At 52.4% G+C, this 22389-nt stretch overlaps 1 protein-coding gene across 11 annotated transcripts in view; it reads right to left on the reverse strand.

Moving 5' to 3' along the window:
• The window catches only part of TNS1 (tensin 1), a 131438-nt gene that overhangs the window by 53920 nt on the left and 55129 nt on the right, over positions 1-22389 (reverse strand). For all 11 annotated transcript variants that reach the window (XM_014531039.1, XM_014531036.1, XM_014531037.1 and 8 more), the window contains 2 exons: positions 21178-21243; positions 19939-20055 (listed from right to left, as the gene is read on the reverse strand). In XM_014531039.1, coding sequence (XP_014386525.1) covers positions 19939-20055; positions 21178-21243 — 183 coding nt within the window. The remainder of the gene's footprint in view (positions 1-19938; positions 20056-21177; positions 21244-22389) is intronic.

The raw sequence follows: 22389 nt of genomic DNA on the forward strand, positions 1-22389 counted from the left end.
GAGGCCCAGTGGCCAAATGGAGCTCAATCTGAATGTCAGCCTGTGGGCCTTGAACATGGAGAAACTCAGCACTGAAATCCAAATGGAAACTAGAACCACTCCCACTGGCACCTCCAGGCCCTGAGGGCAACAGAACTAAGATCTGAGAGGGACCGGAAAGTCGGCTGAGCCAAGAGAGCTTTGTAAAAGCCGTGGGATTTTTATAGCCGGGGGGTCTGAAGGGCTCAGTTCATCCACTGCCCACCCCTCATGAAACAGGGGGACAGTGAAGTTCAGGGCCCCCCTAAAGTCACCCAGCACAAAGGTGCAAAAGGACTTGTCTTCCTGCCTACAAGTTCAGTGCTCTCCCCCTAATGGCCTTCAAGGTGAAGTGGCTGGAGGAGCCGGGGGTGGGAAGTAGGGGGAGACTCTCCAATCCTCACAGTATAATATACGGGGTTTCAGTCAAGTGACGATGACGGATGTGTCCCCAGGCCCTCCTCAGGAAGGACACACAGATACCATCTTACTGGAAATTCTCCAGAGAAAGGGAGTAGGAGCACAAAACCTGATTGTGACCTTTATTTCAGACCCGAGGGACCAGGGCCTGGAGAGTGAGTGACCTGCCCAGGTCACACGGCAGCCCACGACCTTGCAGGGCCAGCCTCCTGGCCCTCGGCTCCCACCCCGGGCACTATAACCAGAGCCTGACACCCCCATTCCCCGCCTCGGCCTATCCGGGCACCAGATATCACAGACACAGGACGGTAAAAATAGCTCCGAGCCCACAACAACCGAAGTCCTTCTCTGCCAGGCCAGGGCGCCTGCCTGGACACTCAGAAATCCCTGGCCAGGGGATGGCCGAGCCGCCAAGAGCTGTGCCAAAGTTGGGAGAAAGCCATGAATGGGAGCCCGCAGGAGGCCACCAGGGGAATGGTCGGCACGAGGTGCCACTGAGCTCAGCCTGCAGAAGGAGGGGCAGTTGTCCTGAATAAATATCCCGCTGGGAGCATTTCAGGGGCATCCATGCCTCTCCCGTGTTCCCTCTGCCCACCCCATTCTCATCCACCATGAGCCATTACCCCAAAAGGAGGAGGCCAACTCAGACACACTGCCCCCACCAACTCAACGACCCTCAGACCTGAGTTGGCAGCTCTTACAAGCCCAAGGGCAGCAAATCCTGGAAGAGGGCAGCCGGGTCCACACCTCCAAAGGGAGTGCAGAGGGTCACAGCACTGCACAGCCTCACGCCCCTCCCCGGTCCAGTCCGTGGCAAATCCAGGACGGAGGGCACAGAAGCCCCCACCGCCCTCTCCCAGGTCCAGCAGAGCCACACAAGGACACACAGGCAAAACAGCCGCCCAACAGGCACTTACCCTCTGGATGGAGAGGGAGAAAGGGGAGGGGAAAGAACCGCTCTGATTTGATCTCTGCTCCTTGTGCCTCAAGTTTCAAATAATTCCTACATGGCTGCAGCTCCCAGCTCAGCCTGTGTCCTCCTACTCGGCTCGCTGGGACTGTCAGGGTGGGAGGAGCCTGCCCGCCCGTGTACACACAGCACTCCCTCCCTCGCTCGCTCGCTCGCTCGCATTCTCTCTCTCTCACTCTCCTCCTCCTGGCTCTGCCTCACTCTGGCTTGTAGGAAGCCAGTGGGATAAAACTCTGTCTGTAATTTCAGCCAGCTGGGTCCCCAGGGCTTCACTTATCATCCTGTAGCTATGCAGCTCTTGAATGACATCACAGTGGCTTCCCAAACCCTCCACATGGAGTGCGAGGCTCCAGACCCAGACCCAGTTCAGCCCCAGCTCAACCTAGTTCCAGCCCCAGTCCCAGCCCAGTTCCAGGCCCAGATCAATCCGAGCCCAGCAACAGCCTCAGCCCAGTACAGCCTCAGACCAGTCCCGGTCACAGAACAGCCCCATCCCAACCCCAGCTCAGCCCCAGTCCAAGCCCATCGCAGCCCCAGTACCCAGAGGAGAAGTGGGAAGAGAAACCCTGGGAGCAAAGTACAAGGGTGCAAGGGGCAGAGAGGGAAGGTGAGAGTTCCTAGGCGGGTGTTGAGATTTATTTCCCCAAATTTTTCCACATTTTTTTCCACTCGGCAAATGAAAGGCAGAACGGATGACAACAATTTTCCAGCTGCTGAACAATAAGGTGGAAATTTTTTTCCCCTCTCTCCCCCTCCTTCCCCTCCACGGGGCAGAGTCTGGGAGCCAGGACACTTCCTTGGCTTATAAAAATTCGGGGGGCGGGGGGTACAGGGGGGGAACACAAAGGCCCTGTACTTCCCAGAGGTGACCATGGGGCCTAAATAGAGGGGCTGGAGTGTCACCTGGGCAGGCCTCAGGGAGGGGGGACAGGAGCTCCAAAGTGAGATTCTCAGTGCAAAGCTTTGGATTCTGGCCCAGCAACCTGGACAATTTTTGAGGCCTGACTTTGGGAAGGCCAGTGGGCACCTGGCCCGGGATATTGATTCACCAGGGCACCTGACATGCTTCCAATTGACTGGCTATTGGTATTCAGCTTGTTCCCATCACAAAATCATGAATGGCAGAGAGAATAACTTTTTTCGGAGTGTCAAACCATGTCCACTTTCACCCCCAACCACCCAGGTCTGAAGCAGTCCACTCAGCCAAACACCCCACAATCTGCCCCAAATCCTCTCATCATCCTGGTGGGCCCTAAAAAGTGCCAGAAGTCCCTGACAGCAGGACACCAAATGCCAACTCTTACCTGCATATTTTGGCAACTTATTTGCACATCAATTGAATGTCCCAACCCAACTCCCAGAGTTGGTAGAGATGGCCTGGGGTTTGCAGCTTTAGTACCTGGTGTCTCCTCCCCAGTTAAAGTGCTTGTGTGGCCACCCCACCCGGAGCCCAGCTTTCAAAGCCAGGTCTGCTGGCACTGCAGGCTCCGCAAAGAGAGGCTGCCAAAGAGAGGCCACCTGCTCATCCCTCTTCTGAGCAGACACCTCATGCCGGCCCCCCTCCACATGCCAGCACCACTCTCTGGATGTTTCTTTTGGGGAGTAAAGAAGGAAAACAATAACAAAAATAGTACCCAGTGCCCTGTAGGCTGGTCCCTATGCTATCTCAACTGCATCTTCACTGATGAGATGAGGAGGCCCCCAGCCCAATGTCAAAGACCTCACAGAAACCATAAACGTGGGTAGCGAAGAAAGGGGTTCCATGCTCAGGCTCCGGAGTGGGCGCAGGAGGACTTCCCACTTTCCCAGGGCAGGACTGTTGTAAGAACACAATGTGGATAAACTATTCCAATCATCCAGCCATCCACCATCCAATCATCCCAAGTAGAACCACAAGGAGGAGAAAGGCCTGGGTGTCCCACTGTCAAGGTGCCAATAAGGAAAGGGAGGAGCTCAGGGAGTGCCCTGATGGAAATGCCCACAGACCCCTGCAGGACCCCCTCTCTGCCTTCCAGCCCAGGGGAGAGGGAAGGAGGTGGACTGGAAGTTCAGGGCTGCAGGAGCAGGGAGGTACTGGGTACTCCTCACATGGCCTCAACCTTCCAGGGTTTCCGCATGAACCCCCCATCCCCCACTGCCCCCTAAGGCAGTGGCAGGGCCAGGCTTGGAAGTGTGTCCCTAAGGGTAGGGCAGAAACAGAGATCCAAAGGATTACTCTAGAAGAGAACTGTCAACTCCCAGCAGATGTGCGATTTGGACAAGGGTCTCGGGTATATCTACTCACCTCCCTCCTGCCTCTTCCTGCTCTTATTGCCTCATGGGGCATGGACATGATCTCTAGCCATCCTCATTTGGGAAGGATGAAGGAAGAATGGAGAGCGGACCCAAGATGGCTTGGGGAGCCAGGAAGAAGGAGAGAGTGCAGCAGAATGGGGCCGGCAAGTTAACTTGAATGTACATTCTCTCATTCGCTTCCACAACCGAGGCTTAGAGGTTGCAGCTTGCTCAGGATCACACTGCCAGTCTGACTCTGACACTCAAGTTCTTTCTGCTTCCCAGGGAGCAAGGAGAAATCAAAAAGGCGATGGATGGGCAAAGGGTGAGAGTCTGCAGGATCCGACAGGAAGAAGGGAGTGGAGAAGGGTGATAAAATCACAACGCTGGTTTAGGACAACTAGCCCTGCCATCCAAGTGAGCCCCATCCCCATCCAAGGGGTCCCCTGGGAACTGCTTGCATTTATCCTAACGACACTTGCAGGGCTCACAGCATTTCTAGAAACTCGTAGGGAACTGGTTCAGAACTGGTTCACAATTCACACCATGAAGCTGCCTCTGCATTTAGGTCGATCCCCATTCTTAAGCCAAAACAGCCCCATTAAGTACCACACTTAAGTACTGGGTACCAACTAGCCATGCGGTTTTATAATTACAGCTCCCGTCACTGCTGTGGGGTGGGGGTCTGTGTGGCTCTACCCATGCGTGGACGCGTGTGCTGGTGCGGGTAGCACCTCTGGATAGGTCTCTGCTTCCTTTCCCAAATGGGTCCATCCCTGCGCATGAGTTCAAGGAGGGCCATGTAGGCATCTCCAGGGGGTCTCCGGACAATCTCATGCGAGCTCACACACTTGAGCAGTGTGGGCCGGAGCAGGAAGTCACTGCCGCAGAAGGACAAGCGGGGAGTGACTCTCCTGACCCACGGAAGCCACATACCATGGACAAGTCTGGGTCCAAGCCTGGACAGGAGCCAGGAGCCAGGGCACTTTCTAACCTTGGGCTTCTTTCTAGCCCTGTGTTACCTGAAGGGCGCCTGCCTGGTTCTTGAAGGTTCTCAGGCAGTGTATAGACATAGGGGGGCAGGGAGGCAGGAAGGAAGGAGGAGAGATCTGAGAGGCTCTGAGCTTTCATACCAAAATCTGATCTCACTGCCCCTGGAGAAGGAGAAGAACAAACATCAAAGAACACTTTGCTACTAACAGTGTGGTTGTTTTTTTTTTTAAAGCAATCAAGGCAACAGAAGGCGAAAATCTCCACGAAGCATCAGGGCATTGACTCGCTGTGACGATGATGTAAAGACTGGGTTGGGGATGAGAAAGGCAGTCTGACAGCTCTGCGGCCGCTTCCCAGAACAAAAGAGGCTGCCTGTGGCCTGGATCAACCTCCCAGGGTCGGAGAGCAGTCCAGCAGGTCTGCCACCTGGGGCAGGATGCCCCATGTCCCTGCAGGGGACTCTGTGGGTGCAAATAATGCTTGAGCAGAGAAAGGGAGGGAGGAGGAGCGGGAGTTTGGGGCCAGACTCCTGAGTCCCCTTCATACACAGAACCTGCCAGGGCCCTGTCGGAGCCTCCAGAAGTGCCTGTTCCCCCACGTCCATGCATCATGCTCACTCGCCCCATCTAGACAGACGTGTGGGTAGAAGGGCCCTCCTCAACCTCAAGAAAACCCAGTCCTGCCACCAGTTCCTTTCTCTTATCCCTCAAAGGTGAGACAGTTCTCCTGGATGGCAGACCTCCCCGCTCCCTCAGCAGCTGAAACCCACTCTCCAACCCTGGTTTCATTTCCCTAATAGGCTGCTGCACAGTGAACAGACCTAGAGAAAGTGTCATCTGGCAGCCACAGCAGGAGACTGGGAGTCAAGGGACCAGAATACTAAGAAGTGATCTTGGATGGGCCTCAGTTTGCTCCTCTGTGTAATGGGCAAGCACAACTGAATGATCCCTAACTTCCTGGCCAATTCTAGATGCCCAAGGATCAACTCAGAGAAGATGCTCAACGAGGCACTGTCTGGATCCCAGAGGCCCTGGACCCTGTGGGCCCATTTCTCCTCTCCTGCTTGGTCCTGCCTGGGTGGCTCCAGGCTCCCAACTCGTCTGAGACTATTTCTGTGGCAGCCACAGAGCCCCTGGGGGCTAGGACAGAACCGGTGATTTACAGGAAGTCTGGAAATACATGCCAGGCTGCAGAGGTTCCGAGGGCCATGAGGGGCAATAAAGAGGCTGATTTATTTTCATCAGTGAAATGCTGAAACCCAATCCCTAGAGCGAGCTGACCTAGCAGACGGCGGCGAAGAGCTCATCACCCAGAGCAGAATTAGCTAGATCACAGCCTCCCAGGTCTCACCACTGGGGCAGGTGATGGGAAGGGACAGAAGGGGGGGGCCAAGGCTGGCCAGCTGGGCTGATGCGGCTCCAGGTCCCTGGGCTGGCCTCTCCCCACCCTGCCGCTGGCCTGCCAGGGTCTCTGGGATGCAAGCACCGCAGTGGGCAGAGCTAGGCAGCCAGGTTTTCCATTTTAACTCAGCCCCTTATTCTCAGGCGGCTTAAACTGCAAGCCTCCGGTCCACATGCCCACTTTTGTGGGGCAGGGCCCCTCAGACTTTTGCCCTTATGAAGCCATGTCAGACATGGTGGCATCTACATCTACCTGACTGTGTAAACATTGGCAGGTTACTTAACCTCTCTGTGCCTGTTTCCTCATCTGAGAACTAGGAAAGAGAACACTCAGCTCACAGGAGTCACGAGGAGTAAAGGAAAGAATGGGCACCTCAGTATCTCACATCTGGAGGGTGTACCTAGAAGGGGGAGGTAGGCTTTCCCCCTGGTCCCTAACCAAATTGCTGGCAGGGAGTGTCAATTAATACAACCCTCATGGAGGCCCTTTTGGCACTATCAACATTATATATGCATATATTCTTCCACCCAGCAAATCCACTGCTAGAAATGTGTCCTACAGGTAAACTTGTGCAAATGAAAATAGTATATGCAGCGTCTCTGAAAACAGCAAAAGATTGGAAAGAGCCTACAAGTCCATGTTATTTAATATAGTAAATTAAAGTACAAGTTAAATAAAGCACAGCACATACGTGCAGTGGAATATTACACAGCTGAGAAAACTGAGAAGGCTCTTTATGATATGCCATTAGATGAAAAAGCTCAGGCTACCAGCCAAATCCTTACAGTGACTTCCAGACCCTAAGTGATCTGGTCCCCATTACCTCTGACCTCACCTCCTATTATAACATCCATTGCAATCACACTGGCCCCCCTGCTGCTTCCAAACATCTCAGGTGGGCTCCTGAATCAGGACCTTTGTGTTTGCTGTTCCCTCTGCCTGGGATGCTCTTCCTCAGATATTTGCTCAGCTGACTCCTTCACCTCAGTGAGGCCTAAGCTGGCCAGCTTTTTAAACAATTTCAACTCCCCACTCCCAATCGCCCTTACTCTGCTCTATTTTTCCCAGAGTGTTTGTCACTTCCTAACATGCTCTGTCATTTACTTATTAGGTCATTTCAATTTTTTGCCTGCCATCTTGCTCTAGAATATAATCATGACAAGGACAAGGGTCTTTATTCTGTTCCGTTACATCCTCGGCATCTAGAATAGTGACTGCACACGTAGTAGGCACTCAGCCGATGTTTGTGGAATAGGTGAGTGACTATTCCTGAGGACAGCCCATGTACCAAAGTACACGGATGATTTGGCTTTTCTTCTTCAACAGAGAGGATTCAAGGTTATCCTATCATCAGGTCATGGTCACTCTCCTGTGTTCTGATACATTTTCTCAAACGGAAGAGAAAGAAACAGCATTACCGCTGCTCCAGGAGTCACCGGGACACAGCCTGGCAGTCGCTGATGGCTGCAGCCAGGGAGGCAGGAGCCATGAAGGTGAAGACCCTGACAGACCCTGGGAGCTGGCCTGGCTCTGCCCCCAACTTCTACGTGACCTCTGCAAATGCCCCAAAACTGAGCAGAGGGAGAGCTCACACGGGGGCATGGAGCCTGGGCATGCGGGGAACACCCAGATCCCAGATCCATGGAAACCTCTTCCCATAAATGGCCCCAGAAAGCAGCGCCTGGGAGAGTGGACCACGAGGAAGGGGCTCTGTTGCCTGAAGAGAAGCACACCAGCCAGCAGGCGGGAGTGAGCAAGTCAGAGACAAGCTCCACGGACAAGGCTGCCTCTTGAAGGCTGATGGAGAGTTGGGCCTGGAAAGCCAGGACAAGCAATGAAGGGGTTGAAGTCTGCCTCAGCGAGCACCTAGGGGCCAGCTCCGGGACAGCTATCCTGGGCGAGAGAAAGAGGGCAGTGAGAAACACCCAGGGCCTGGCTGGGTCCAGCAAGGAATAATCCAGAACTACCCAGAAAGACAACCCTCACCACTGCGGGCAGGATACTGTGAACCACACCACGCCCGGAGCTGAGGCAGTGTCACCTGCCCCACCTGGGGCTGGGAGCCAAATCGCAGGGTAGGGTCCTTACAGGCGAGGTGAGGAAAAGCAACAGGCCGAGCACACGTGCTCCTGAGCAGCCATCACTCAGTCATGTCCATGGAGCAACACATCCGGGCTCCGGGCGCTGGTCTTCTGCAGGATTTTGTCTTTTCTCTTCATCTGGTTCGTTCTCCCCTCTTGGGCCCCAGGCATGTAAAGGGCAGTCCAGCGAGGGAGGCCAGGCACATCTGATTGCTTTTCTTTCCCTCTGCTTCCTAGACTTTGAACAATGTTACTACACCACGTTCAGATTTGAAAAACAATTCTGTCCTCAAGGTCATCTACCTCCAAGGCCCAGGACAAGCGTAGCCCCTCTGCAGAGCCATCCACCTCTTTTTCTCCCCTGAGAAGCCCTGGCCCTTAGCCAAGATCCTTCTCCGTTTGACTGTGGGTCGGAGTGGATGGGGCGCCTGCCTGGTCTCACTGCACCCCCGCCCACCCTTGTCTGCAGGCAACTCCAGGGCACAATTTTCCATTGCACGGGACTAGCACAGTGCCCGCCACCTCGTAGGTGCTCTGAGAAAAGGAATGGAGGGAGGAGGGAATGGTGGATGAAAGATAGCTCTCCTTGGGTAAGAAAACATATTTGATTAACGGAGGCTTGAATTTCTTTTCTTGGACATGGTTACAGTCGGTATCTTAGGGTCTTGCCGGGTCCAGCTAACTTTCGCGTGCCTATAGGTTTGGCAGGAGAGGAAGGAGGGAGGTGATGGAGGGGGAGAGAGCACGGTCTCCTCTTCCCCTGCCTCGAGCCTGATATCTGAGCACCAGGCGAGGGCAGACGGTGTCGCTCAGGCCACTGGCCAAGAGCTCTGCGTCCGCTCTGAGTGTGGCTCCGGCCTGCCACCCTCCACCTGATGGCAGAGATTACAGAGGACCAAAGGCACATTCACTCAGGAGGGTATCGGTTTACCAAATGTTCCACCGGCAGACACTGCTCCCCAAGCCTGCCAGCTGCCTCGCACCACAAGGCCAGCTGAGGGTTCGAGGGCATCAGGACAAACCCCGCCCTGCCCGACAAGGAGCAGCACTAAGCAGTTGTCCAGCAGATGCTGGGTCACCAGTGTCATCTTCTTTACCTACAAGGTCAAGCCGACCTTGCATTTGAATTCTCAGCACTCTGTTCCAGGAGGTCAGGAGAGGACTCCCCTCTTGGGGGAGGAGAAGGTCTCCAGATCCTCCTCAGGAAGGCATTTGATCCGTGCCTCTGTCGCTATCTCTGCGCAGACCACCCCAACTGAGACCCAGCTCCCTTGTTTCTCGGCACAGCTGACATATCTGCCCAATGGGGCCAAGAAGACAAGGACCCAACCTCCTTGCCATGGCTGATCCACCCTCTCACAGCCGGGAAGTCCTATAAGGTGGCTAACTCACACCCCTCCTGCTGCAGTCTAAGCCCTCTGTCCAATATGACCTGCTAGAACAAGGACAGAGCTTCCAGTAGCAGCTTTGAATGCCTCTGCCCTTCCCCCCACCCACCCTGAAGTCACAGACCAGAAGGGCTGGCCTTTCCCAGCAAAAATTTAAGTTAAGATTTCCCAGCAAAGATCAGTTTGGCGCTGAACTCCAGGCTCTCGGCAACGGTACTTAGAAAATCACCCTCTGCTCAGAGGCAAGGGGCAGATGTATCTCTCCGGAACCCCTGGGCCCTCTCCATGGATTATCTGAGCCCACCTGCAGTCTTGTGCTCCCCTCTTTTACTGGTTCCTCCCATATCTACCCAAAAGTTCAGAAGGCAAGAATGTCACCCCTATGAACGTATGACACGGGGGCCATTACCCCCACAGCCTAACTACCTCGCTCCCACTGCAAAGGGGCCATCTGCTGCTCTCCCTCATCCTGTCTGGCCCTGGGGACATGAAGGGACACGGGGCCATGCAGGTGGCTAAGGCAGCTGGAGCAGAACTCCCGGGCTTCTGGGGAGCTGAAACCTGGCCTCCCTCTCTGTGCAATGGGGCAGGTTTTCCACCAGTTCCGGGGCTGGAAAGAGGTCAGACCATGCAGCCTAAAGCATTTCAGGCTGTCCATGAATAAGCTTTGAGATCAAGATTTAAAATGAGAGAAAGGATATTATCTTGGATAAGGCCCCTAGCCTCTCTGCCCTTGCCTCCGCTTCCTCACCTATAAATGGGAACATATAATCTGAAGTTAATATGGAAGCATTTGGGTCTCAGTTGTGACAGAGGAAAATGAATGATGCCACGTTCCAAAAGTAGGAACCCTAATGTAGATCCTACAGAAAGAGATGACTGACTTGAGGGAAATGAAAACAACCCACAGAATGGTAGAAAATACTTGCAAATCATGTATCTGATAAGGGACTTATTTCCGGAATGTATAAAGAACCTTTGTAACTCAGTAACCAAAAGACAAAGCCCCAATTTTTTAAAATATGGAAAGGATGTGAATAGATGTTTCTCTAAAGAAGACATACAATGGCCAGTTAACAAAGATGTCCAACATCATTAATTCTCAGAGAAATGCAAATCAAAACCACAATGAAATACCACTTTACACCCACTGGGATGGCCAGAATACCAAAGAAAAGTATAAGTGTTGGTGAGGATGTAGACAAATTTTTCACACACTGGCAGGGAGAGATATAAAATGGTGCAGCCACTTTGGAAAATAAATTATTAAACATAGAATTACCATATGACCCTGCAATTCTATTCCTAGGTATCTACCCAAGAAAAAAATGAAAACGTAAGTCCATGCAAAAAGTCGTACATGAATGTCCATAGCAGCGTTCTTCAAAACATCCCAAAAATGGACACAATGCAAATATTCATCACCTGATGTATGTATAAACAAAATGTGGCATGTCCATGCAATGGGACATTATGCAACAATAAAAATGAAGTACTGATGCATGCTACAACATGGATGAACCCTGAAAACATTACTCCAAGTAAAGCCACAGACTGTATCACTCTGCTTATGTGAAATATCCATAATAGACAGATCTACAGAAAGTAGATTAGGGTGAGGGTGGGGATGGGGACAGAAATGGGGAGTGAGTGCTAATATGTAGGAGGTTTCTTTTGGGGGTGATGAAAATGTTCTCAAATTAAGTTATGGTTGCACAACCCTAAATATACTAAAACCCACTGAATAGCACACTTTAAATGGGTAAAATATAGTATTAAATTATATCAGGATAATATGATTGTATTATATAAAACTAAGAATATAGCATATTATCAGCTGTTAAATTTTTAAAAGAGGGAGATGGCTGGGAACTGTTTTATGGCTCTAAACTACCACCTCATGCACATCCATTTCAGGAAGTGGGAGTCTCTAAGAGGAATTTGGGTGGAGAGAGTTATTGTGCTATAAGTGCCACCTGCTAGGGGCTCTTCCCTCATCTCAGGGAGTCTGCTCAGCTCAACCTGAGTTGGCTGGAGCACAGAGAATGTGTGCTCAGGCCTGAAAGTCTTAAGGGTGAGAGACAGGCAGGGAAATAGAGAGAGGGGTTGCCCTGGCCACCTCAATCCCAGGCTTTGCTAAGGCCACGAGCAAGCGCCTAAGGGCTTCGCTGGACCAAGGGGAGAGAGCAGCCTGAGGCTGCCTCAGAGCCTGTCCGAGAGGGCCACCTGGAGGGCTGAAAGGACGTCAGCAGGAGGAGGCTGCAGGGAGCCAGGGATGCCTGGGCTGAGGCAGGGTCGGGAACATCTGGCAGAGCTGCGGTCCCCAACCTGAAGGAAACAGTGAGTGAGAGACTGGTGGGGAGGTGGGGGGCATCTCCAAAACACCCACAGAAGTGCTGCAAGATAGAAACAATCAGCATGTGACGCCTCCAGAGCCTTCCACTGGCAAGAAAGCTCAGAAGTCAGATCCACACAGAGCAGGCCTCTGCAACCTCACATGGGTGCCAGGCAGGCAAGAATATTCTGATCCCTTCCTGCCCCTCCTGTCTTCCCATAAGCCAGGAAAGTGGAGAAAACCTACTGAAACACACATACAGCTGGCGGCCAGGTAGGAGCGACAAGGGGGAAGAACGAACTAGGCATGAAGTACCAAGGTCACGGCACTGGGCATATTCATGACTGACAGAGGACCTTTTATTACCTGAGAGCGAACAGAGAGGGCCTGAGACTTGTCACAATGTCATTTGGGGGCAGGGGAAGCAAAGGACAGATTTAAGGGCAGGGGCAGATAAAATGAAGTGGTTTTATAGTCACATCCTACCAGTTCTGCTTGTTCAGTCTAATAGTTACAAAACAGCAGCTTCCTGTAAGTGTTTGGGGCGGAGTAACCAAGAAAACATATAGTCACTGGAGCCTGGCACAGGGCGGGCACACAAGGCTGGCTGTCACCTAATCACTGTCTCAGTCGTCATTATTGTCAGGGTTAGGGTTCTAGAGCTGGAAGTCCCCTTTGGAATCCATTCTCCCCAATTCACCGGTAAGGCAGCTGAGAGCCAGACAGGGACAGTAACTTTTCCGAGGTCACACAGCAAGTTGGTATCAGAGGCCAGTCTTCTGACTCCCAAGAGTGGGACACCTAGACCAGAGCCATCTGAGGAATGGACCAGCGGGGTGTGGGCTTCTTCCTAAGAAGGGTGGGCTGGTATACATCCAAAATCACATTTCTGACTTCTCTCCACTAGCACTTTAATAATAATAATAATAATAACAGACATAAATTATTGCCTGCATAGTGCATACCAGGCACTCTACTTTTCACATTTCACATATATTACCTCATTGAATCTTAACAAATCTACACAGAAGGTACTGTTGTTGTACCCATTTTACAGATAAAGCATTTGGATCTCAGAGAGGCAAAATGACTTAACCAAGGAACACAGTTATAAACAACAGAACTTGGAGCCAGAACCTTCTGATTCTCAATCCCACAGTCTTACTCCCTATAGTAGAGGTTAGTCTGTTCGACATTATTTCAGCTTTCCATCTTCCATGCACAACTTACTTGCACTTGAAGTAAGGCATGGATGTGTGACTTGCTTTGGCCAATGAAATGTGAGCAGAAAAAAAAGCATGTCACATCCAGGCAGAAACAGTACGCAAATCATAATGTCCTCTACCCACTGATGCAGTAATGATGGAAGCATCTCTGAGATGAAGCCACCACTAGCCTAGAGTAACTAAGATGCACAGAGACCCCTGCCAACTCACACTGGACAGGCAGCAGGGGCAAGAAATATGTTTTTATTGGGTTAAACCACTGAGAATTTGGGGCTGTTTGTTACCCAGCATAATCAAACCTCTCCTGGCTGATACAACCAGAGCTATGCTGCTTCCCACTCCACACACAGGAGTTGGGAAGGTCTGAGAGGGAAGCTCGGCAGGTCCATTTTAGCTCCTCACAAGTCATAAAAAGAAAGTGAATCTGTTAAAAAAAAAAGGGGGGGGGGCGGGGAGGAAGAATCACTACTCCAACCCGCTCATTTTACAGGAAATGAAGAAGATCTAAAGAAAAGGAGTTATCAAGGACACCCAGAACCCAAATCACCTGCCTCCCAGGCCAATGTCTGTCTGGGTCTGTCTGTCTCTGTCTCCATGTCTCTCATCTGTTTCTCTCCTTTCTCAGTCTCTGCCTGTTTACTGTGTATCTCTCCCTCCTTTCCTCTCTCTCAAAAAAATCAGAGAATCCTTGGACGAGTCCAGCTCATGAGAAGACACCACAGACTGAGACCCCCGGCTGCTGTGAGGAAGGCTCTTCCCAACGCAGGCACAGAATTTGAGGAGAGGGGAGGGGGCGGTGGCTACAGAGCAGGACGCTCTCCCCTGAGGAAGGGATCCTGGGGGCTGAAAAGTTTGAGCACAAAACCAAGCCCCCTGGTCACAGCCCCTGGCTCTGGTGGGACTGCCCCAGAAACAAGGAAAGGCTGCCGGGCATCATGCAGGAGGAGAAATCCAGAAGTGGGGTGGTGACCAGCCCCCCTGCCACCTTCAAAAGCTTGTCCTGTTCTCCTTTCACTCTTTTCTTTGGCCCTGAGCCATCCACTACTTTACTCAGCACTAGCCCCTCCTCCCAGGTCCTTTCTGTAAATTGTGAGACCCTCGAAACAACTTGGTGTCCACGGAGGTCAGGGAAGGGTGGGAGTGATCCTGGGGAGGGAGAGCGAGGCAACTCGGGCCTGGTCAACCTTTGGGTTGCTCGGAGGCGGGAGGCAGCCCACATCCCTTGGTATGGGACGTGCTTCCGAGAAGGCTTGCCCTCAAACACTCTGGAGGCATCTGGAGACGGCTCTGTGCAGCATAGGCAAAAACACAGCCCCACTCCCACCCACGGGAGCTGAGATCTGGGCATGGGGCTTCAGAACTCAGGCCAAACAGCTAATGGGGCTTCTGGAGGCTGCGAAACGTGGTGTCAGCCAGAGCGCTGAGCTGGCAGGCTCCAGACCAAACTGGAGAACTACAAAGACAGCCCGGTAGAAGGAGGCTGGTGGAGACCAGGCTGCCCTCCCCTCTACTCACCCTGGACCTCTCTTCCTCCCCACTCAGGACCAAAGCTCAGGCATCCGACTATGGGCAACCCAGAAAACTCCTTCCTAGGTATTATGGGCTGAATTCCCTCCACCCAAAAAAATTCATATATTGAAGTCCTAACCTCAGTACCTCAGAAAGTGACTATATTTGGAGATAGAAACTTTAAAGAGGTAAATAAACTTAAAAAGGTGGGCCCTAATTAGGTGGGCCCTAATCCAATCTGACTCGTGTCCTTATAAGAGGAGATTAGGACCCAGACGCACCATGGTAAGACACAGGGAGAAGACGGCTGACTACAAGTCCAGGAGAGAGGCCTCAGGAGGACCCAACCCTTTCGACAGCTTGATCTCTGACTTCTGGCCTCCAGAGCTCTCAGAAAATTCATGTCTATTGTCTAAGCCCCTCACTCCGTGTTGCTTGGTGGTGGCAGCCCAATCTAAGACACCGGGCCATTGGGCTCAGCAGAGGGCACTGCTCCCAAACAAAGGGGTCCCTGAGAGAGCAGGCGGCCCCCTGCCTCCCAGTCACCTCTCCCAAGGCCTGGAAACGTCTATGGTCAGAAAGTTCTTGACATTGAGCTTCCACTGATTCTTCCCCTTTCTTCACTTGCCCCTCCTTTTAGCTTAAATGCAGGTGAGTCACAATGGTCCCCAAGAACCCATGGTCACCCCAGCCTCGGTCCCCCATGGGGAAGCACACTCTTCCTTCTCCCTCTCTTTTCTGGTTCAATCTCCTGGGTTTATCACACTGTGGAATGGGCCACGCTGTGTGGCAGCAAGCTCCCTGTCACCTGAGGGTTTGAGAAGTTGGGGAGCCACCTGATATAGGGGTGTGTAGGTGCCGAACAAGCTGAGTTTTAAAGCAGGTGGAAAGGGATGTGGAGTTGAAGCCCCAGATTCAAGTACCAGCTCCACTTCTTATGTCATGACCTCTGGCAACATTGCCCAACGTGCCACACCAGTGTGGTTGCCAGTACAGCAGAAGCTATGATCATGCAAAGGTGGGTTCCACATGTGGGGACTGCCTCCCAATTTGGCAGGTCCCTTCCCCTCCCGAGCCTCAATTTCCCCACTGTGGCAGGATGGCATTAGATGGGCTCTATGGTTGGCAAGGGCCACGCCAGCCTGGGAGAACAGAAGTCCCCAGGTGGCGCTTTCTTCCTTCATTTTGCCGCTGAGATGAATCAGGGCTGTCCTGGAGAGTGGAGGAATGCACTACGCGTCACAATGCCACCCACCTGAGTCCGGAATTGGGAGGGTGAAGGGTGGGGATGCCGGCAGCGAGGGAGGGGTTAAACACAGAACCGTCGTGACACTGAGGGTTAAGTCAAGGTCACCTGGAGGGCTGCCCAGAGAAACAGGAGCTCTGACCCCAGTGTTGGCCACCCCTTACTCCAGGGAGGGGACAAGGTAAGTAAGGCCCAGGCCAGCAAAGATTTCATTCCAGAGTGCCTGGCTCAGTGCCCCTCCCCTCCCCTGAGTCACCCAGTGGGCTCCAGAGGTCCTGGCCTGGCCCGGCCTCTCCTGTCCACTCCCCCGGCTGGCCTGAAATAGCAGAGGCAGGCTGCTTCCACAAATGGCCTCATCTCACCTTGGACACATTACTCTCCACCTATTTTGAGACGCCAGCCCCTCACCAGAGGCATTCCTGAGTGAGCAGCCCCTCACCTCCTGGGAGGTGGGGGAGAGACATGAAGGGATGTGTCTCAGTTGTTCCCTGCTCCGGGGACCTGCGAGCACCTGCCCCGGGGCCAGCCCGGCGGCCTCCCAGGTCCTTCGCTGCACGCACCACCTCCTCTAAGCCCTCTCTCATTGTGAGAGGCAGGACCAGGGTGATCTGATCCACCCAGGGGTGAGAAGTGGGGGGGTAAAGCAGGCAGACACTCACCCAAGCTCAGCAGGGACCCAGCTATGAACACAGGACCAGATACCCAGAACAGGCCCCTGGAGATGCCAGTCAACCAGGGACTACTCAGTGGTTAGCGCTGGCTTTCACACTCAGATCCTCTCTTAACTAGCTAGGCCATCCTGGGCAGGGTACTTAAGCCTTCTGTGCCCCAGTGCCCCCATCTAACTGTATAATAGTGCCCACCTCCTGCCCTAGCTGGCTTGGCTCAGTGGATAGAACGTCAGCCTGCGGACTGAAGGGTCCCAGGTTCGATTCCAGCCAAGGGCACATGCCTGGGCTGTGGGCTCATTCCCCAGTAGGGGGTGTGCAGGAGGCAGCCAATCAATGATTCTCTCTCATCATTGATGTTTCTATCTCTCTCCTTCTCCCTTCCTCTCTGAAATCAATAAAGAAATATATATATTTTTAAAAATAGTGCCCACTTCCCAGGTGCCTGTGTTAGAAGAGATGGTGACTACCAAGCACTGGCACCACAGCTGGCATGTGGCAAAACCAGAGCTGTCTCCCAAGGCCAAGGGGCCTTCTCCCTCAGCCCTGCCTGCAGACCCTTGAGATGCTGCCACAGCAACTACTGATATGCCAGAGACTCATGAGAAAACGCAGCAGGCAGCCCCTCCACAACTGCTGACCCAGAAAATTGTTCACTGGATCCCCATCTTACAGCAGAGGAAACTGAGGCCCCAAGAGGATGGCATCTTATCAAAGGATTTGAACCCGGGTGGGGTTTAACTCTGGAAGCCACATTCTTAACCCATACACTAACCTGCCTCTCCTGGAAATTGCTACACCCAACGACATGGATACTATTCCGGCCCCAAGTTTGCAGATGAGGACGCTAGGACCACGGGAAGGCTAACTAATCGGACCCAGGACATGCAGCGCAGAGGAGAGAGCTGGGATTTGGACCCAGGCAGGCGGCCTGGGAAGCACACCTGCTCACCCACTGCACTGCAGTGCCTAGGGCAGCCGGCCGTCCTGGTCCAGCACGTCCCAGAGAGCAGGCAGAGCCGCCTGAGGTGCCTCATCACCCCAGGCCACCCCCCAGCCCCATCACTCCAGGGAACAGTCAGGCCCCCTCCCACGCTCCAGCTTAAGCATCTCCTGAGCACCCCAGAATCTTGGGGATTAGTTGCCCCTAACCCAGCTGGCACATGGGGAAACTGGGGCACAGGGACTTGTCCACAGCTAGGGAGACAGACACAGGCCTCCTGCTTTCCCTCTCTTGCCTGGAGAATTGGCCAAAGGAAAATGCTTTTATCTCTGGGCCCCAGGATCTAGAGCCTGGCAGAAGTACCCCAGGCAGGATGGGGATAAGGCTCCTGCTCCCACCCCAGGGCCGCTCACAGCTTGCTTTCCTGTCCCTGTGGGCGCTGCGGCCTAGCAGCAGCAGAGAGCACACCATGGGACAGGTGGGGCCTGCCCTGGTGACCACCCCAGCTCACAGCTCCCCTCCCAGGCCAGGCCAGGGGAGAGGATGCCAGGGCGTGAGCTGCCTCCCCTGCCCACCCTGTAGGCATAGAGCCAATTCTCAGCCTCCAGACAGGAGCCCCTCTGTCCCTACAGGAGCTGACCTTTAACTGGCCAAAAGGTCCCTCTGGTTCCACCCCTGCCTGGGGGAGCGGGTTTGCAGGAGGGAAGAAGGCAGGCCAGGGGCCAGGAGGAGTCCAGGGCCTCCCCTCAGCCTCTCCCTCCTCTTCCCTGCCTCTCACTGTTCCGTCTTCCCTCTTCCTTCCCTCACAGCCCAGTGTCCCAAGCCCTGACCGTCCACAGCCGCTCCTCTTCCCCCTTAATTATGTTACCTTTTATTTGCCTGGCACGTTAGAGTTTACCAAATGTTTTTACATTTATCATCGCATTGAATCCACACCAGGGAGAGATGGGGAGACATTGAAAATTCCTTCAAATTGCCAAGTGTTCTTGTTAAAAATGCAAACATCCCCAGAAGATGAACAATTAGGCTGGCAGCCACTGGTACCTCAGACTAATTTATTTCATCCTCTGCCTCATCCTCAGCCACTTAGCACAAGTGGATGGGGTTGGGGCGGAGGCAGGGGGAGAAGTAGTGCCTTTTGGGGGCTGCCTCTGCAGGGTGAGGAAGGCCCTGGTGTGGTGTCTGCACCCCTGGGGGGAGGAAGGGCAGGGAACTAGGGTGGGTCTGAGGACAAGCCTTCAGCTTTGCAATGCTGCGCATAAACAACAGGCCCTCACCAAGCCCTAAATTCTAACCCAACCACCGCCCTCCTCCCACATCGCTCACGCTGGTGTCTCCAAGGTCAGAAGGAAAATCTTTATGCAAGAAAAGGCTTAAAAGGCTTTGAGGGTGGAGTCCACAGATCCAGAACCTGGGAGAGGGAGGAGGGAGGCAGGGTGCGGGTGCCTGGTTCTCCCGAACCCAGCTCTGCCACGCAGCCCCCCCAGAACCAGCTCCAGCTGGAAGGAGAAGCCCATAGGCTGGGCGCTGGTGGAAGGAACACATCCAGATCATGGGGGTAAATCAGGAGACCCTTCCTTCAAGGGGGTCTCTATTGCCCCGACGGATAACTGATGGAGGGGTGGGCCTGTGGGCCTGAGGGTCCTCCCAGCTCCCACATTGCACGGTCCTGGGATCAAGTCAGGGAAACAAGCCTGCGGCCAAACCCCAGGCAGGGCATCTCAAGAGCTCCAGGATGCTCACTTTTGGAGGCCCCGCCCTGCATCTCATCACATATTCAAATGAACCACATAAAAAAATATAACCCACACATAGCTCTCAAGAGTTGAACTGAGTTGCAGTTGACCATCTGACATAATGTTAGGTTTCGTAGCTAAACATGTATTAATTTCAATTCTGTCGTTTTCTTTACAAATTGTGGAGCCTATCTGTTTGTTTCCAGCTCTCAAACATTTTCGTTGGCTGTCGATGAAAGCCTCTAGGCCCTAGATGCTGTGTCTACATTCCCAGTGCTCTGACCCCAGAGAGTTCAGGCAGCGAGGCTGCAGAACTGCAGCAGCAGGACTTAAAAGAAATCTAACAAATGCTGTGTTGGCATCACAGGGGGTACTTGAGGTACCACTCAAGGCCACCTCCTCTGAGGAGCCCTCCCAGGTCACTCTAGCTAACAAGAATACCTCCCCTCCCGATCTCAGAGTACTCGCCATCGAGGGACTCATTTGGCACCAACGGCACACCCTCAAGGTGGCTGTTTAGCTTCATTTTTTAGCTCTGTCTTCATTATTTAACACACTCACGTTTGTCTTATCTTCTCCCACTGAACTGTGAGCTCTCCGAGGTGCCCCGGACCTCTCCTCTGCCTCCCCTCTGAGCCCAGTATGGTGTCCCATCAAACAAGAGAGCCCAGGCCCTGTGTGCGGGGTTGAGCAGTTTGGAGAGGGACAGGCGGCCACTGGTCCCACCTACCCTCCATGCCGTCATCGCGATGCCCATTAAAGTTGTCGTAGGAATCCCAGCGGATGAGGGGGTCAGAGGTGTTGTAGTCCACTGACACACTCGGCCCGTTCTCCAGGTGTTCCATGCCTACAAGGATGGGGAAGGGCAAGAAGACAGTGAGGAGAAAAGGAAGAGATCCGCAGCTGGAAAAACAGAGGAAGCCAACAAGATCCCCCAAGGATGCTCCCTACGGGACTTCTCATTTTCTTGACCCGGGCGGGGCGGGGCGGGGCGGGACCAGTGGCTTCAGTTGGACGGAGAACCCAGGGGTCTGGTTTCTTGCATTCTTGAAAAGGCTCATACCAGGTCATAGGGGTAAATCAGGACAGGGCACTAAGGAATGAAGACCCCCTCCCCCAAGAGAAAGCTGGGGGACCCTCTGCTGAGTTCTGCTTCTTTCTTTTCTGTGTCCTAGGAGCAGTGCAGGGAGACCAGAGTCTGCCCCTGAGGTCAGCGGGAGTGTGGGAGAAGCAGGGCTCACAGCCTTGACATTGAGAAGACACAAGGTCACCCAGGCCATATTCCTGCCCCCAACTTAAGAAGCTCCCCACTCGAGGTAGAAATCTGAGGGGAGAGACAGAATCCCTCCTACACATCCAGAGAAAGCCCAGAATGAAGACAGCACAAGCTGCCAGGCAGACATTCTGGGCTGAGTCACCTCCCTGAGCTAGCAGTCCTTTCTTTAATCTATCCAGAGTCCCCCTGTCTATAACCTAACTTCATATCCTCCCATTCTGTCCTCAGATAAGATGGAGAACAACTGGTCTCCCCATATAACCAGTCTAAAGACTGAAAGGCTATTATTAAATTGGTCTTCTCCTCTTCAGGTTGAATCGCCTCAGTTCTCAGAAATGCCTATCATTTAGCCAGCACCTTGGAGTGTCCCCTCAGCCACACCCTCGTCCTCCATGGCCCACAGTCTCTAAATATAATAGCATGATGACCTAAGGGACTAGAACAGTTTATCCAACCCAGCGCCTCTCTGTCTGCTTTTTTATTTTTATTACCCAGAGATTAAGTCACTGGTTCATGTTTAGCTGGGGGTCCACTATGATACCCAGATCTTTTACTGTTGGCCTGCTTTTCAATCACATAGGTAACTTGACAATTATAGAGAAGATCAGTGAGAGAATGGTGAAGGAGGGGCGGGAACAGGCCAGGATAGACGGGAAGAAGTGAATGATGAATGGATTCTAATTTGAATTATACCTTGAATTTTCTCTGGCCCATAAGAAAATACAAATTCCACCTTGCCGTATTCTGGAAATCGATCATCTGAAAAAGGAGAAAAATAAAATGGGCACTCAATTTCTAAAAAGGACTCCATAAAAGGTTTTCTTCTAGAAAAGATTAAAATAACACACATACACATTGATAATATATTAAGTTATATATTTATATGAAATATAAATATATATAAAATTAAGTCTCTTGCCCTCCCTTGACCCAGTCCTATTTACCTGAGGTAATCATTTCTAACCATTTCTATTTCTTGTTCTACTAGTGGTTACCTCTAAGACTCTAAATATTAGCCAGTTTTTATGTCACTATTTTTAGGTACATCAGTTTTAAATAATCCCCATTGATTCACCACTATGAAAATGAATAATTTGGCTCACTTTACTACTCCTACCTCCCTTCTTCTAAAGTCTGGTATTATTCTCATCATCATCATATTCTACTGATTACATTTGAAACTTTAAATACTATAGTTAAGCCTCTATTTCTTGATCTGTCCTTTTTTAATATATTTTTATTGATTTCAGAGAGAAGAAGGGAGGAGAGAGGGATAGAAACATCAATGATGAGAGAGAATCATTAATTGGCTGCCTCCTGCATGCCCCCCACTGGGGATCGAGCCCGCAACCTGGGCATGTGTCCTGACTGGGAATTGAACCATGACCTCCTGGTTCATAAGCCAATGCTCAACCTCTGAGCCACACCAGCTGTGCTTGATCTGTCCATTTTTTATGGTGTCTTGACTCCCTCTATGTAGGAGAAGGAATTTGTGCCCCTCCCTTTCTTCCATCTTTCACCAACCCCACCTTTATTGTGTCAACTATTCCTTTATTGTTCCTTGTTAAGATTGATAACATTCATTCTGTTCTATAATTATAACAGCATCTTCTGCTTTTGCCTTCCTGCCTCCAGTGCAGGGAAACACATCACAGGGCACATCCTTCTCCTACACCAGCCAGACTACACAAGTGGGTCATTCCCCTCCTCCTCCAAGTCCCAGCCCCGCTCTCCGCTCCCTCCCTGAGCCCAATCTGGACACAGATCATCATACACTGTGAAGTTATCAGGATGGTGTCCACTCCCTGGGGCACCCATCATGCCTGTGCATGTCTCTATCACTGAAGGCATCACTTTGTAGTGTCATGTTTGTGTGTCTCATCCTTCCATAAGACTGAGGTTATG

The sequence above is a fragment of the Myotis brandtii genome, unplaced genomic scaffold (genome assembly GCF_000412655.1).
Source record: "Myotis brandtii unplaced genomic scaffold, ASM41265v1 scaffold79, whole genome shotgun sequence".
NCBI lineage: Eukaryota > Metazoa > Chordata > Mammalia > Chiroptera > Vespertilionidae > Myotis > Myotis brandtii.